A 17,389-nucleotide genomic window follows, 5' to 3' on the forward strand; every position below is an offset into this window, starting at 1 on the left:
ACACACCATGGAGGAATGTGGGGGGGCACTTGCTTGTGTGGTGAAGGAAGCCGAGTGAAACAGCATGAAGGCTCTGCACCTTCTCACCCTCTGTCCTAGAGAGTATAGGAGCAGGGGACCACGAGGGCTGCAGACTTCTCAGTAACCCTCAGAGCAACCAAAGAGTCTACACAGCAAGCCTGGCCCGGGAGCTCTGCTGTCTAAGTTGTTGCCACAGGGGCAGTTGCTCCAGCTGGTGTGAAATGCACTTGTAATCTGTATTAATTGGGATGGAGTCAATGAAGAGCCGAGGATGACTATCAGGAAGGCAGCTCATGCTTAGAAAGCCTTAATAGCAAGGGCTACCCACTCTCAGTATAGCGAGGCTCCACATCAGGATTGTCCCTGGCCTCCTCATGCTTCACAGTTGGCTAGAAATGCTCCAGCAACTCACTTTGCCTCTGTTGGCTGGTTTGTTATGAGACCAACAGAAACAGCCAGATGAGGGCGAGAGGCAGAACGGTTGTAGCACAGGACCTCGTCACATTGGGAAATGCATCCTCATATGCATTCTTCAGCCTGGAAGTTCTCCAGACCTCGGGGCATAGGGTCTTTTCTGAGGTACCTCTATATACAGGACTGGTGACATCCTACACTGGTCAACTCCACCTCAGTCCTTCACTCTTCACAGGGGCCTGAGGCTGGAAGTTCCTTTTGATTGTATGGCCAGACTCTCTGGCCACTAGTCCTTTCCTGAAGTGATCTTGAAGTATCCAGCTACAAAAAAGATGTTCAATGATCTGAAGAGCTAGTCTTCTAGGGTCAGGAACCGAGAAGAAAGATCTTTTCATCCCTACATTCAGAAACTCTTGTGTCCCCAGTCCAGGTCTCCCTGCTAAGCCCCAAAGCTACTAAGACATTCATATATATATATATATATACTCCTCAGGAAAATCTGCCCACAGCTGGCCTTTCCTGAGCCGTTACTCCCTGCATGTGCCTCTGACAGCTGGCATTTGCTTCTGTAGTCCTCAGACTGTAGGTATTCATGGCTGCAGCCTTGATGCTCTCTTGCAGTTGGCCTCCAACTGAGACCTACTTGTAGTCACTTTACATCCATACCCAGTGAAGGTCACTCTCCAGCCCCCAGCTCAGACCCCATCATGGCCTGTATTGTGCATCTGTTTCCTCGTGAGCCAGGGACTGCTCTGCCGCCCTCCCTCCCTTTCTGCCTGTTGTTTCCCATGCCTCGTCTGTGTGGAGGTAGGTTGTGACTGTGTCTATTCCATGGCCATGGCTTGTGGTTCTGGGTTCTTGTGACTGTGGTGGACTGCATGGGGACCCTCTGGAGGCCTTCTCCCCCTGGGCCTGTTGTGTCCTCATCTGTCCCCACACTCCCACCCTTTCTTGGTATCCCACCAGCCTCATCCTCTGAAACCCTGTCTTCCCATCCATTCTTTACACTCACCGAGAGTGACACTCCAAAACCTCCACCCTCCAAAACAGGCATCTCCTGTGCACACGCCCAGAACATTTTGTTTCAATATGGCTGCACCACAGCTGGAATTTCCCGGCTTCCCCAGATGTGCTAGAAGTTTCCAGAAGGCACATCCTACTGGTGGTGTGTATCCGCAGACCATTAGAAACCCTTGTTCAGAACAGGCAACTAACGCAATTACAGCTGTTCAAGGTTGTACATCCTGAGAGCCTCTGTGACGTGAGGCTCATTCACCTGCAGCAGGGCCTCTTCCTGGCAGGTCCTGAGAGGCTTACAAGTGCACCACGAGGGGCTTGAGTCCCAAGGCCTGTATGGCTGGCTTCAAGTTGCCACAAGCCAGCCAGTCCTGTGACTATGGCCCTGACTCCAGGGAACTGGGGTAAATGTGTAACTGAACTCAAAGCCAGTCCATTTTGCATGGCGCTCATCTGTCACCAGGGCTTCCTGGAAGGGGCCCAAAGGAACATCGCCCTGGCCTTGGTCCATTTTGGCTGAGCTTGGATTCCCATGGCCTCCCGACCCGGATCCTCCCCCAGCCTCTGTACAGAGTAGCCTGGGAATAGATCCACCTCTACCCCTCCAGTATAAATAAGCCTGTGGGGCTCGCCAGAGAATAGCTGTGCTTGTCTGGGCTGGAATTAAAGGTAGGTAAACCCTCTCAGCTCCTTTCTGGTGCTTCATGCGGTCCTGCTGGGCAGTAGCTGAGCTGTGGATTGCAAGAGGAGGCAGGATGTGGGCAGACCCTGAAAAGGGCTTTCTGGCATTCATTTTGAAGCGAGGAGCCCAAAGCCTGTGGCGGCAGGTGCTTCTTTCAGGAGATATGACCACTGACCATGTCTCTTCTCCTGAAAGGCAAGATATCTAGGTAGGCTGTCCTCTGTTGCTCACCACTTATTCTGGGCTCATGGGAATAGCTTGTCTTCAGGCAGGCAGGATACCCAGGTCTTCTGCCTTCTGTGAGCCCAGCTGCGTCCTCGGAGGCAGGATTTGACTGGATTGGTACTAGGGTGTCCAAGTCTGCGGGACCTATTCCAGCTTGAAGGGAGTACAAGACTTCATTGTTCAGACTGCAACCAGCAAGAAGGGACAAGTCCCATGGTCATTTCAAGTAGTGTCTATCCAGGCTCAATGCCTGTGTCATCTGGCTCCTCACAAATGGAGCCTTACTTGCCCCTCTGTAAACAGGTTTCCTCATGGCTCTAAGGTTCTCTGAGGCTGGGTATGTTGGAGGGCTCAGTAATGTAGAAGTTACTGATAATGTCAGGCTAAGCAGAAAGTTAGCTCCTTTATTTTCAGTGTGTGGTACGTGCGTGTGTGTGCATGTGTGTGCGTGTGTGTTTATGTGTATATAAGTGTGTGATGTGTGTGTGGTATGCATGTATTTATGTGGTGTATGTTTATACTGTGTAGTACATGTGTGTTTTGTTTTTTGAGACAGGGCCTCACTCTGTAGCTCTGGCTATCCTGGAAGTCACAGAGTTCTGTCTGCCTCTGCTTCCTGAGTGCATCACCATGCCCGGCCCAATGTATCTGTGTATTTATGTATATGTGGTATATGTGTGCATGTATGCATGTGTGGTGTATGTATGTATGTGAGTTCATATGTGGTGTGGGGGAGGAATGGGTTCAGCAGCCCATGAACACAGATGGAGACCAGAGGAGGATATTGGGTGTCCTGACTATTATTACTCTCCTCTTTATTCCCTTGAGGTAGGGTCCCCCCACTGAGGTTGGGGATAGGCCGGCAGCCCCAGAAATCACCCTGTGTCCACCCTTCACAACCCTGGAGTTACAGGTGTATGTGGCCAAGACTGGCTTTTTATAAGGGTTCAAGGGCTCTTCATATTTGTGCAATGAAATGCTCTCAGTTGCTGAACATCTTCCTAACCTTATCATTTCCTTATTTCTTTTAAGAGGCAATGTGCACTGCACCTAAATGTCACTCATGGAATCAAGAGTCATGTCTGAGTCATGGCTGTGACCTGGTGCAGGCCACCAGACTTGTCTGCTCTCTACAAAATGGCATTAATAATTCTACCTGACAGCTGCCTATTGAGGATCTGCTTGTCCCAGGATGACCTTGGGAAGGTGGGCTAACGTGTGGACTTACAGCACTCAGGTCCTCGTGGAAGGCAGCTGGGTGGGACGCATAGTAAATACACAGGATACAGGCTGCTTCTGGTGGCTTTAGGTAAGCAGGAGGTGACAGAGGTACCGAGGGAGCCTGGGGCGGGCATCGAGTGGTGAAGATGAGCCTGTGACATAAGAGAGTACTGAAAGCACACCCTGTCAATGACAGGGCAGACAGCATAGCCACGAGAGGCCACAGGGCAGGGACGCAGAGAAGTGGCTTGTTGGGAGGGAACAGGAGGGCGTCTAGAACTCCTCCATTCTCAGGGCCTGATGCAACCTGACTTGGGATGAACTTGGATGGCAGCAGGTTATAGCTGGGCGCAAATAGCCAGCTTCACCTGTGAACAGCAGGGCCGTGCTTCCTAGGACAGCGACCATGACACAGCTCCCTAGATAGCACCCATTCACAGGAACAGCAGTATGGAAGGGACTGCATGTTCTCACATGGCCCATGTTACCACATGGGCTCCTAAGGCAGGTTCCGACCCTACTGTGCCTTTTTTATGATAGCACAGGTGGGCACAGTCTCTCTTCTGTGCAGGAAGGTCTAGTGGGCACAGGTAGAGTTTTCCACTCTGCTTTTCCAAACCACAAGACTTCCTCTGAGAATGGTGGGTGGAACCAGATGTGTGTGCCAAGAGGAGGAGGTGCTGGAGGGTCAGAAGCCAAAGGTCATCTGATCAGCGGGATGACCTGAGCAGAGCAAAGAGCACCTTGCCTGTCTGTGGAAGATTTTTATGTGCAGCCCAGGCGGGTGCCATGACCTAAGTGTGGGAGGCTAGGGTGAGCTTTGCAACACCATAGTGGCATTCTGAGATCATTAACTTATAAAGGGAAAGGTTTGTTTTGGTTTTATGGTGCTGGAGTTACAGGCCAGGTTCAGACAGACCCATTGCTCTGGACCTGCTGGGGGTGTCAGGTAGCAATAGCAGGAGCATTTGGCCAAACGAGCTGCTCCCCATGTAGCTAGGAAGAAAAACCAATAAAGGGAGGAAATAAATACAGAGGTCCCACAACCCTTCTTACACACACCCCTGCTGACCTCAGGCCTTCCCAGCAGGCCCTGTGCCCTAAGTGTCTACAGCACCATCAACAGATCAATGCTGGCATTAAGATTTTTACACAGGGACCTTGGGGGTTGTTTGTCGAGCACCATGGAAGATTGCATGTGTGAAGGTGAAGTAGGGGAAATGAAGGCTTCAAGGTAACCTCCAGTCAGGACTGAGGCACAAGGCCTAGCAGCGGTGGCCATGGAAAAGTGAAGTGAGAGGTAGGAAGTCACATGGCAGGATGTTTGCTTCTATAGAAACAAGCACACGTGGCCTACATGGTCAGAACTGAATAATGAATAGAATCCACTTCCCCACTCCCACCCCAGGATCAGAGGAGTAAGATGTAGGTTTTCCACAGTCAGCTCAGGCTAACTTTATGTACTGTCTATGGTAGGTAGCTGAGGCTGGAGCAGGGCTGAGGTTCAAGGGAAAAGGGTATCCAGCTCACCGGGTGCCTCCATCCCCTGGTCCATGGCTGGCCTCACAGCCATCTGGGAAGTTGATAAGTCAATCCCTGACTTACTGTAGACTACTGAAGCCAACCCTGGGTAAGCAGGCCAATTGTGGATTTTCTTTGGTCACTGTGGGATCCAGCCTGCCTGGAGCATATGATAGGTATAAAAATCAGACCAGGGCTTTGGCAAGGCTTTGGCACCTAATTCTGGCTACATTCTAGGACCTCATGGACACTAAAACAAATCCTAAGGTACACCCATGTGGGCATGAGAGCTACACAGAGATAGCTGGCTGTCCACATGTCGCTCTCCAGGGATGAACTCATAGCCATTGTCACCTGCATGTCTGGTTCTACCAGAACTGTGCCACAGCCTAGTATGATAAATAAAGGAACTCCAGAAGCCTGAGGCCAAGTCATGGTCAGAGCTGTGTCCTGAGGCCTCTGCCATTCACTTTCAGGTTGGCTCTTCTCCCTGTGACCCTCATAGTTACCTGTGTTCCTGCATCCTGATGTCCTTGTGTGTGCGTGCATGCGTGCATGCATGTGTGTGTATGTGAGCATTTGTGTGTGTGTGTGCAAGTATGTTCATATGTGTATAGAGGGTGTATGACAACCTTGGGTGTCATCTCAGAATGGTGTCTACCCCCTTTGAGACACAGTCTCTTGTTGGCATAGAGCTCACCTATTAGGCTAGACTGATTAGCCAGAGAAACCCAGGGAGCCATCTCTCTCCACCAAACCCCAGGAATCTACCTGTCTCCACTGCCTGAGTGCTGAGATTACATTCATATGCCACCACACCTGGTATGTTTACATGGGTTCCTGGGATCCAACTCAGCTCCTCATGCTTGCAGTAGAACCACTTCACCACCAGATCTATACCTCTGTCCCTAGATGCCTTCTTTGTATAAGAACATCAACATCGATCAAATTTCATCAGGACATGCTAGTCCCTGTCTTTAAAGGCACTATCTCTAAATATAGTCTCATTTGGATGAGTGGGATGGAGCAGGCCTGTAATCCCAGCTACTAGGGAGGCTGAAGCAGGAGGGTCAGAAGTTCAAGGTTGCCCAGAATATTAAATGATTTCAAGGTTAGCCAGGGCAACTTAAGAAAGGCCCAAAGAGGGCTAGCTCCTTTGGTAGAATGCTTTCCTAGCATGCATGAGAGCCTGGGGTAGATCCTAGCCCTCTTACAAACTGTGAATGGTGGGATGTGCCATAACGCAAGCACTTGGAGGTGGAGGCAGGCAGAGCAGAACTTCAAAGTCATCCTAATTTATACATAGTGAGTTCAAGACCAGGTAGGGATACATGAAACCCTGTTTAAAAACAAAACAAAAAACAAATAAAATGTCTGGAGAGGGAATGCATTGGTACAACACTTAGCTAGCATGCAAGAGGTCATGGATTCCATCCCCAAACTATCATTTCCAGGGCCCTGGTGGTAGAAATGTTAACTTGTAAATTTGGGGGAGCAATTCAAAGTATGACAGTGTGTTTTCCACGTGGATTATCCTGAGTTTTCCATGGATCTTTGACTATATTCCTTCTGTCATCTATAATAGCCTTGCTTTTGGTTTTGAGTGGCTAAGTTATTAAGTGTATAGCAAACAAAGTAAAAATGAATAGGAAGTGGTAGATAGAAGCAGCAGATAGATGGCAAAACATCATCAGATCATGCTCTCAAAACGTCCAGCAGAAGTAAGTGATACAGACACAATTGGGCCTGGAAAGGGAACGGGGAGGCAGCCATTCTCCTGGAGCCAGTAGCTCAGTGAGGTAAAAGAGCACATGGCCATTTACCCATAGAATGTATATTACATGTGGTCACTGGGAATACCAGAACAACTAAGGATTTGGCTTCAGGGCTCCGAATAAGCTCTTGCCACTCTCACATAATATCATTCTAGGACATACAGAAGTAAGCGCTCATATCAACAAAGACTCCCACAGGGATGGGCCCGAAGGCCATCATCTTCTGCATCCTGACCTGGGTCAGCCTGGCAGCTGGAGACAGGGTATACATCCACCCCTTCCATCTGCTCTTCTATAGCAAGAGCAGCTGTGCCCAGTTGGAGAACCCCAATGCAGAGACACCCCCAGAGCCAACATTTGCTCCAGTGCCCATCCAGGCCAAGACCTCCCCTGTGGATGAGAAGACCCTGCACGACCAGCTTGTGCTGGCCACTGAGAAGCTAGGGGCTGAGGATCGGCAGCGGGCTGCTCAGGTCGCAATGATAGCCAATTTCATGGGCTTCCGCATGTACAAGATGCTGAGTGAGGCAGGGGGCGTGGCTAATGGAGCCATCCTCTCCCCTCCAGCTCTCTTTGGCACCCTGGTCTCTTTCTACCTTGGGTCTTTGGACCCCACAGCCAGCCAGCTGCAGGCACTGCTGGGTGTTCCTGTGAAGGATGGAGACTGTACCTCCAGACTGGATGGGCACAAGGTCCTTGCTGCCCTGCAGGCCATTCAGGGCCTGTTAGTCACCCAAGGTGGTACTAGCAGCCAGGTGCTACAGTCCACAATAGTGGGTCTATTCACGGCCCCAGGTCTACGCCTAAAGCAACCATTTGTTCAGGGTCTGGCCCCCTTTGCCCCTGCCGTCTTCCCACGCTCTCTGGACTTAGCCACTGACCCAGGTCTTGCCACTGAGAAAATCAACAGATTCATGAAGGCTGTGACAGGATGGAAGATGAACTTGCCACTGGAAGGGGTCAGCGCAGACAGTACCCTGCTTTTCAACACCTATGTTCACTTCCAAGGTAAGACAAATGCTTGGGTCAGCCCTGGCCCCGGCTTGTACCAGAGGTGGCATCCGGGTTTCCATGGTATCCCCAAGGTCCACGTGTGAGATGGGCAGGGGCGGCAGGTTCCTGCGCGTCACTGGTGAAGCCCTGGATACTCAGGAAGCAAACCTGGCTCAAGATGGCACAGCCCCACCTCTCTAACTCCACCTCTTCTTGCTGGGTCACGCTCCTGTGTCTTGAGAAGCCTGGGTGTAGGGTGGCTGGCCCATGCAGGAACACCCAGCTTACTTGCTCACATAGGGAATTATCCACATATTCCTGTCTGGGAAGTTGTTTATTCTTACTACTTGCAAGACTGGACAAGAGTCTCAGGCGGGCAGGAGATTCTGAGCCCAGGTTTCTTATTTAACATTAGCAAGTATGGAGACCCCCCCCCCAAGGGCAAATGCCTGAGGCAACACTGCAGGGAACAGTGCTAACTGTGAGGTGGGAGGGAGTGACTTGTAACAGGCAAACATCCTTTCAAAGCCTCAGGAGTTCAGGGTGGGGGAAGGGCAGAATGACAGGCTGGGCTCAGAGCCCGAACACTCTGTGAGGAGTGCTCCTACTCCAGTGGGCTGAGCAGGACAGTTTTATTCTTTGGATGTTAGTCTTGTGGCCTGTGACAGCACTTCAGGGGCATGCGTGCGTGTGTGTGTGTCTGCGTGCGTGCATGCGTGTTCGTGTGTGGTGCGTGCATGCGCCATCCAAAGGCATGCAATGGTCCAGGTACACTGTCCTGGGAACTTGGGCAAGGGTGTCAGATCTTCAAATTGATGGCTTTTGGGGTAGGGGCACTGATGCGGGGCAGCAGGAAGACATGCCAGCTGGAGTGTAAGCAGAGGGATCAGTGCCCTGATGACTTGGCCACAGTGACAATATATCCGTCATCTATGAACTCAAATGGGGAGAGAGCTTGGCCTCCCTTTGAGACTGGGAAGGGAGGAGGAGAAAGAGGCTGCTGAAGGTGGCTACACCTTGTATAAGTTGGAAAGGATCTTGGAATTGAGCCTCAGTCCCTGTGAGGAACCCTGGGAAGACTGTCACTGAAAAGAAGTACTCCCAAAGGGCAAAGGTGTCAGCTGTGGCTTAGTTTTTGACACAGTTTCTTACCAAACCTGGGCCTTACCATTTCAGCTAAACTAGCCAGTGAGCTCCTGAGGTCCTCATATCCCCAGTGCTGGCGCTGTAGACCTGCATTGCCATGCCTGGCTGTTGCAAGGGTTCGGGGCTCCAGGTTTATAGAACAAGCAGTGTATCCACAGAGCCAGCTTCCCAGACTAAAATCTCTGTTTGTAAAACACGAGAGTTGGAAAACCAGAATGGACCTGGGTTGAGCTTGTTTGGTCAGGCAGGAGCAGACTGAACCCCTGCAGGTGACAGGCGTGAGACCTCAGACTCCACACCCACATGTGCAGTGTTTTCTGCTACTGTTGGGGCCTCTGCAGGGAGCTCAAGTGGCCAGAGTTTGCAAAAGGGTGTCAGAGAGCACCTGGGGTGAAGTCTTCAGGCCAGGCCAGTGCAGCCTCATGGCAGGGTGAATAGGGGAAGAAGCTGGGGGTGGTAGGGAGTGGTGGGAGAGCTCCCATCCCACCCCACTGAGCCTTCTTCCCGGTCTCTGTGGCTTCCAGGGAAGATGAAAGGCTTCTCCCAGCTGGCTGGATCCCACGAGTTCTGGGTGGACAACAGCACCACAGTGTCTGTCCCCATGCTCTCGGGCACTGGGACCTTCCAACACTGGAGCGACTCCCAGAACAACTTCTCGATGACACGTGTGCCCCTGGCTGAGAGTGCCACGCTGTTGCTGATCCAACCCCACTGCATGTCTGATCTAGACAGGGTGGAGGCCCTCGTCTTCCAGCATGACTTCCTGACTCGGATAAAGAACCCACCTCCTCGGTAGGAAGTGTGGGACTCTCGGAAAGTAGAGTTAAATGAATGGCATCCATTGCGTGCTCACGTGCCTGTTCTCCATGTCTGTGCACACATACACAGTGTATCCTGTTGCCTCCCCCCACCCCCGTCCTGCTGTGGGGATGGCTTGCTATCTGTGACCCTGCAGATATTACCTCCCTTTACAGGAAGGCAACGAGCTAACCAGGGCTGTCTTAGGCTTACTATTGTCATGATGAAACACAATGACCAGAAGCAACGTGGTGAGGAAAGGATTTACTGACTTATATATCCTGAATCACAGTCCACTGAGGGAAGCCAAGGCAGGAGCTCAAACTGGGCAGGAGCCTAGAAGCAGGAGCTGATGTAGAGGCCCTGGCAGATGCTGCTTACTGGCTTGCTACTCATGTCTTGCTCAGCCTGTTTTTTTTTTTATAGAACACAGGACCACCAGCCCAGGGATGGCACCACCGGCCTTTCCACTTCAAACACAGGTTAAGAAAATGCCCAACGGGTTTGCCTATAGCCTAATTTTAGGGAAGCATTTTCTCAACTGAGTTTCCTTCCTCTCAGATGAATATAGCTTGTGTCAAGTTGACATAAAACTGGCCAGCACAGAGGCCATTATCTTTCTTTGTGAGTGTTTTGGTTTTGAGAGAGGGTCTGGAATGTGTGGTAGTTCTCTTGCCTCGGTATGCAGCTAGTGTGAGAGCAAAGGGCAGACAGCTGCCCACCATCAGCAGGCTCTCCACGGTAGATGTTTCAGGTTCTCCTCCTGTTTCAGGCCATGTGAAAACTTTTGGTGTTTGTTTCTGAGAATTTCCTTGGAGTATGGATGGCCTGTATTGTATGATCCTTCCCGGGGAGACACAAGCAAACATCTGTTCACCTCAGATAGGGCACTGACTACAGACCAAAGGAACAGTTCCTTCCAAGTCAAATTTGGTCATTCAGTGCATTTACTGGGGTTATTTTCACAAGTGTGGGTGCATCATCAAAGAGCCGTCACAGCATGGCTGCCCAACCACTCCTGAAAGCTGCATCCCTGGGGCTCCCTGAGCAGTCTGGAGGCAGTCTCTCTCCAGCAATTGTTTTCCGTTTATACAACACTGGGGAGGGGCTTTCTGAGGCTTTATGGGCCTCCTTCCCGAAGGGACTATTCAACTCAGGACATAGCTACACAACACTGAGTGGGTGAGAAATCAGGGTCTCCTTCCTAAGTGGGTGGGAGCCCCCCAAACCCCTAATGGCATTGCTTCCACAGGACCATCCGCCTGACCCTACCCAAGCTGGAAATCCAAGGATCCTACAACTTGCAGGATCTACTGGCCCAGGCCAAGCTGCCCACCCTTTTGGGTGCTGAGGCAAATCTGGGCAAGATCAGTGACACCAACCCCAGAGTGGGAGAGGTAAGTGCTGCTCCGGCTGTCCTGGGGAGGGAGGGTGGATGCGATGTGGAGGAAGCTGTGGGCAAGACCAGCATGGGAAAGAACAGGGCCTGTGGGCATTGCTCAGCTCTCTTGCCACCTCTAGTTCCAGGTCTATCTCTGTCCCTGCTTAGTCCAGCCTTGCATCCTCCAAGAATCTGTAGATTAGGATGGGAGGAATGACCCCAATGTAGTTCCTTGGAGGAGACAGAGAACTATGTAAACAGAGGATGTGCCTGGATACTGTTGGCATTGTGCTAGCTGCTGGGAAACAAAGAAGGGTTACTGTAGAAGACATGATCCCACTGTGCCATTTGGAGAGCAACATCAAGATGGCAGGTGGAGATATGGACATGGGACATGCTGAGCAGTAGCCTCTATGGGAGCTGGGTGCTGGTGCCCAGGGCCCACTTAGAGGAGTATGTACATAGTTCCTCGTGGCAGGCTGGACAGTGCCCTCCCTCAGGGCAGTTCAGCAGTCTCTGGCCTACGAGCCCCCCTGAAGGAGTTGTCTCTGCTTTGCAGGTTCTCAACAGTGTCCTCTTTGAACTCAAAGCGGGTGAGGAAGAGCAGCCAACCGAGTCTGCCCAGCATTCTGGCTCACCAGAGGCACTGGATGTGACCCTGAGCAGCCCGTTCCTGTTTGCCATCTATGAGCGGTACTCAGGTGCCCTGCACTTTCTGGGCAGAGTGAGTAACCCTCAGAGTGTGCTGTGAGGCCTGGTGCCATAGGGGCCCTTCAAGACCTCATGTACAGCCATGCAAACAAAGCCAGCTTCAGAGATATATCCTGGGCAGAAATCAATGCGGCCACCCCTGGCTTTCCATTACTCCTTCCAGCAAAGCAGAGGCCATCTCCATGGAGACTGTACTGCCTGAGAATAAACAATGAGCATCAGAGGTGGCCTCCTGGGCTGCGGGTTTTGTTTGGAGACTGGGGTGAGAGCCAGGAGCTGGTACTGAGTACAGATCACTGCTCTGCACAAGACTACCGTTCTGGAAAGAATTTGGACCAAACAACTGTTTGTGAAACCAAAAAGCATTCTCTTTTTATTCAAGAAAATTGGGTTTTTAACATTAAAATACGCATTGTCCCCTTGTTTTGGGCTTGTATTTAGCTCAAGGAGTGTGAGACCATGACCTTTGGAATCCCTACATCACCCTAAGTTTTCTTACCCATGGCACCAAGTTTTAAAAAACTGAATTCACACTAGTGTGACATTGTATCACTTTGCTGAGAATTTTGACATGGTTAGTTTAGCTGACAGGCTGAGCAGTGTTCCTAAAGCTCTCGACAGAGACCAACATGTGACAACTAAGTGGCAGAGCAGAGTCCTGTCCCAAAGTGCCACTGAGAGAGGACCTGAGCAGAAGAGCAGAAGGTACTTCCTTTACCCCAAAGACACAGGGTTGCTACTTGCTTCTCTGTGTCTCCTTGAGATTATAGCTACAACCTCCAGGTGTTTGTGTGTGTGTGTGTGTGTGTGTGTGTGTGTGTGTGTGTGTGTGTGTGTGTAGCAGGCTGCCTCCTCCCTGCACAAACAGGGAATCAGGTGAACAATGTAGCATGTTAGCCACAGGAAAAGGCCAGAGAGTACCTAGGGACAGCAATAGAACCTATGATGCAGTGGGTAATCCTGTGTTAGCACATGGAATGGCTTCTCTGGCCTAAGCTGGAGTTTTTGACTTTCCTGAGTTTGGAGTTGAGAGGTGGAATGTGTCCTTGTGGCTGACATCCATCCTGACAGAAGAGCGACAATGTCCCTTGAGTCTCAGCTTTCCTCACCCTACTCCTGAACACTCCTCTCTGGCTTCCAACACCAAGGTGACAGCTTGTCTGTTTTACCTTGAGGGTGTGGCAATCTAACCAGGCCATTCACTGCTTGTGCCAGGGGAGGGATCTATGTACCATGATGTAACTAGAAGCCAGCCAGTTCATCATTCTCTCTGGCCTGTGTTCCAAACAGGAAATGCTAAGGTGAGTAGATTAATCCTAAAAGGCCCTGTTCCTGGAGGGTGGTAAAGTAAATTTTTCTTTGCTGTGACAAAATACTAGATAAAAGCAACTTAAGGGTTTATTTTGGCTCATGTTTGAGTGTTGGGAGTGGTAGGAGCAGCACCAAACAGCTGGTCCTTTCCAGTTACAACACACATGGGACTGGCTCTGGGGTTCGGCTCACTTTCTTAGCCCATGGGATGCTGCTGCCCACTTTTAGGGTGAGTCTTCCCTCACAGGCATGCCCGGAGTCTTGTTTCTTGAATGATTCTAAATTCCATCAGGCTGACAAGATGGAACATCATAGTAGATGGAAGATAGCAGTGGTGAACTGATATCCAGGCTGAGACTGGTCCCTTACCAAGCAAAAATTAAGAGTTCTTCAAGGCCACCCTGCCCTATAGCAGCCCATCTCTTCAAGAGTAGAGCTATTTATCTGTCCCCTACTCCCTGTCATGGGAACCTCTGACTAGGCAATCATGTGGCTGGCATAAGGCTCAGGGGTTCAGGCTGTCCCATATGATTGGGTCCCGACATGCTATCTCCTCCTCCCCTGGTTAGCCCACCACACCAGGACCCTGGGGCTGGCCCAGTAGAAGACACTCCACAGCTATTTAGCAGAGGAGCCTGAGCCTGTGCCATCCTGGTAGCTGACCTGGTGTCAGCACCTGGTGGGACACAGCACAGCTGAGCTCTGCCTTGTGACTGACGGGCTACAAGCTGAGCTGGTAGCCAGCCGAAGTCCTGTAGTTCTCAGCATGAGTGGTTAGCCCCAGCTTTGCTGGCTCAGTCCAGCTCCACCCACAGGGCTCCCTCCATGGGCCCCAGCAGGGTGCGTACAGCATAGGGCCCTCCCAACAGAGAACAGCCTGCCACACGCAGTAGTGAAGGTCTCCAGGCCCTCAGATTAGGGCAGCAACACACTGATTTTTAACATCTGCCTCCAGAACAGAACCTTTCTTTGCATTCAACTATCAAATTTGTGGCCACTGAGGGCAGCCTGAAAAATGAATGCATGCTCTTTGGCTGCACAGAAGGGTGACAGTGGGCTGCAGGTAGGTTCCTGAATGATGGACAGGCAAGCCTCCTCCTTACAGGCCTTTTTTTTTTTTTTTTATATATACCAGAAAGCAATAAACTACATTGGAGATGGATTTTTAGTGTATATGTTGAAGCTGGAAAAAACATAATACTTTAATTTTAAACCTGAATTAAATTGAATCTCAACAGGGAAACTAAGGAAAAATAACAAGGGAGCTGTTTGGGGGGAGTCAGACACAAGTCTTAAACTGTTAGCTTTGGCCTGAATGTCCTGGGGTCAAGTGCAGAAACATTACAGGGAGGCTGGGATGCAATGGTCTGAAGTCAGCCAATAGGGTAAGAGATTAGGCCTCTAGGCCCACTATGGACTGCCGACTCTGTGGGCTGAGGCTGGTGTGTACATGTGGTTACACAGGCTGGCAATTTGAGTTTAGGGCTATTTATTCTACCTTTAAATCCCACCTGTCAGTCATCTGAAGAATGGAAATATCAATACTGGGGCTGGGCTGCAGATGGTGCTCTCTCCTTTCTGGGATCAAGTGATAATCATCAGGGGACAAGGACAGGCAGGGGTCCTTGGTTATGGAAACATGTGAGTTCAAGGTGAAGCTATGACCTCTAGCATAGCTCCTTGGTAGAAACCCATTCCATGCACCTGTAGCAGCCACCAAGCAGACAAGGCTGACTGGCCTCTGTGTGGGACAGAATTCTGTTCTAGGAGATCTACACAGACAGGACTCTTCTATCTGTGCCAAAAGGAATCATGTCGCTGAAGGCATGCACGATGAAGGCCCGTTGGACTGAATTAATAACTTACACGTTTGTAGCAGACACTTGCTTTATTTAGGAAATGAATCTTTGCTGTTGGCTCTGGCTCCTGACAGAAGTGGATGGCAAGATCGGAAGTGCTATTCTTAAGTGCCAACATGGGATGGCCACCCTGCAGCCTCTGAGGAGGCCCAAGGCTGACAGTGTCTCCTGGGATGTGGACAGTTTTTCCACATTGTATTGGTGCCAAGCTGCCCAGTGTTTCATCTGTAGGGCAGCCCACTAGTCACACCTGTGTATTTGCTTTAACCCTATGGTAGAAATTAGCTTGACTACAGTAAGATTTACAATAAAAATAAAGCAATTTGGTCAGTAAACTATAGTAAAAAGCTTCAAATGTCATAAAAACTATCTTCCATACAATGGAAAGGCTTTTGGTTCTTTCTGGGTGAAAGATGGCCCACATACACTGGGCAGGGGCACAGGCTGTTGCTGGGTGACTCAGAGGACAAGGGTCGCTTTCCTCCCCGCTTCAGGTCCTGACAGGATGCCTAGGGCTGTTCTGCAGTCGCCTGGTCCCTGGCAGCAAGGACAAGCTCTGCGAGGGCTGGGAAGCTCTTGATGTCACTGGTCTGCAAGCCCATCTTTTGTATCTGCAAAGGCCATGAGAATGAATTGTCACTGTGATGAGATCTGAGTGGGAAGAGGTCCCCATTCAAACCAGGACAACCAATTCACCCTGTCTCCATTACTGTAGAAAGATTTCCCAAAGGAAAGAGAGATAGGTCTTCTATTAGAGCAAAGCACTGGCTTACTGCAAAACTGTATGCTTTGGGTCTAGCTAAGGAGGTAGAATGTCCAAATCCCTCAGTCCACCACACTAGATTCTGGCCAGGGTCACAGACTCTTTTGTGGGCTTCAGAAAATGATAGGAGAAAAAAAAAAAAAAAAGTCTTGTGCAGAGAATAAAAAAGAAAATTCATTTTTCTTGTTTTTTTTTTTTTTTTTTTTTTTTTTTTTAAAAACAGGGTTTCTCGATGTAGCTCCTGCTATACTGGAACTTGCTCAGTAGACCAGGCTGCCTTGAACATTGAACAGATTCTCCCATCTCTGTCTCCGAGTACTGGGATTAAAGGTGTGAGAATCACCACCCAGAAAGAAAATTACTCTTTAGCTGGAAAGTTTTCCACAAAGCACCAGCTGAGCTCCTTTTTCTCAGCAGCCTTCTCAGAGTGAGTTGGACTGAAGACAAGCAGCCCTTGAACAGCAGCAGAGCCTGCACAGCCTCCCTTCCTTGTGTCCACTCTGCCCATGTCTGTAGCTTGTGAGAAGACTGCAGAACCCTCATGAAATAAACATGGCAGCTGATGTTTGCAGCTGTCTGTCTCTCTCTTTTGAGACAGTGTCTCTCAATCTAACTTATGGCAATTCTCCTGCCTAAGTATCCTGAATGCTGGGACAACAAGCTTTGTGTAAATCCAGACTGTCAAGAAAACAGTTTTCCTATATGTGTAAATTTGGTGGTACTGAGAATATCGCTACAACCCCTCATGGGAGGTCTACATGCTACCATCAGTCATCCACTATGACTTGAAAACCAGTGTTTTATTGGACATACAGCAAGAGGTTGCAGGCCCTGGCTAAGAACTTTGGGTAGCAAGGGCAGGTATGCTGACAGCTTGAGCAAATGCTGAAGCAGCAAGCTTGGCCCTGGCTGCTGGGAGGGGATGCTGTGCACTCTACCGTTTCTTTTGCTTCCTGGCATGCATCCTCCTCAGCAAGTTGGCCTGACTCTTTTCTACCCTGAGCCCTAGGGAGGTGACACCCCAGCTTTGGCCACAGCTAGGCCTTAGAGCCAGGCTCAAGTTGCTGGTACCTGTTCTCCCAGGAACTCCACATCGAGGGCCAGCTGCAGTCGGATCTTGTCATCATCACTCATGCCACTGCTGGAGCTGATAGGGTTGGTGGCTGGGGCTCTTCTGGCTTGTTTGAGGCGCTTCAGGCTTTCCTCCATCTTCTTCACTGAGTTCAGCACATCAGACACAGTCTCAAAGTACCTTGGGCACAAGAGAATAATGAAGGGTCAGTAACTAAACAGATACTGGTGACACCAAGCAGGAATTTGCTTTGTAAGCAAGAGATTCTTAAGATGGCAATCACATGCACAACAGCTCAACTGGGAAATGTGCTGTCATGTTTCCTAAGTCTCCAGCATGATGTTCCCTGAGAGCTTAAGAAATGCATGTTCAGGGGCAGGAGAGATGGCAGACAGGAGAGTAATGGTTTTCTGACCAGCCAGCACAGCTGAATTGGTGAGCTCTAGGCTCAGTGAGACCCCATCTCAACAAAATAGAGA

General features: G+C 50.2%; 2 protein-coding genes across 3 annotated transcripts in view; one reads left to right on the top strand and one right to left on the bottom strand.

Moving 5' to 3' along the window:
- Positions 1-2,050: 2,050 nt before the first annotated feature.
- On the top strand, positions 2,051-12,128 carry Agt (angiotensinogen). Its single transcript, XM_051201566.1, has 5 exons — positions 2,051-2,121; positions 7,032-7,884; positions 9,540-9,807; positions 11,066-11,210; positions 11,754-12,128. The coding sequence occupies exons 2-5, from the start codon at positions 7,077-7,079 to the stop codon at positions 11,943-11,945; spliced, it is 1,413 nt and encodes a 470-aa protein (XP_051057523.1). The 5' UTR covers positions 2,051-2,121; positions 7,032-7,076; the 3' UTR covers positions 11,946-12,128.
- A 2,946-nt stretch (positions 12,129-15,074) lies between these two features.
- Cog2 (component of oligomeric golgi complex 2) overlaps positions 15,075-17,389 on the bottom strand; it is a 33,560-nt gene continuing 31,245 nt past the window's right edge. For both annotated transcript variants that reach the window (XM_051201563.1, XM_051201564.1), the window contains 2 exons: positions 16,910-17,090; positions 15,075-15,686 (listed from right to left, as the gene is read on the bottom strand). In XM_051201563.1, the coding sequence (XP_051057520.1) occupies positions 15,585-15,686; positions 16,910-17,090 (283 nt within the window). In that variant the 3' untranslated portion in view covers positions 15,075-15,584. The remainder of the gene's footprint in view (positions 15,687-16,909; positions 17,091-17,389) is intronic.

Source organism: Phodopus roborovskii, unplaced genomic scaffold (assembly GCF_943737965.1).
Source record: "Phodopus roborovskii unplaced genomic scaffold, PHOROB, whole genome shotgun sequence".
NCBI lineage: Eukaryota > Metazoa > Chordata > Mammalia > Rodentia > Cricetidae > Phodopus > Phodopus roborovskii.

Excerpts from the sequence above, each read along its gene's own strand:
- Agt (XM_051201566.1), top strand. The coding sequence starts at position 7,077 with ATGGGCCCGAAGGCCATCATCTTCTGCATCCTGACCTGGGTCAGCCTG. Across the intron at positions 7,885-9,539 it reads CACCTATGTTCACTTCCAAG|GGAAGATGAAAGGCTTCTCC; the intron begins GTAAGACAAATG and ends TGTGGCTTCCAG. Across the intron at positions 11,211-11,753 it reads CCAACCCCAGAGTGGGAGAG|GTTCTCAACAGTGTCCTCTT; the intron begins GTAAGTGCTGCT and ends TCTGCTTTGCAG.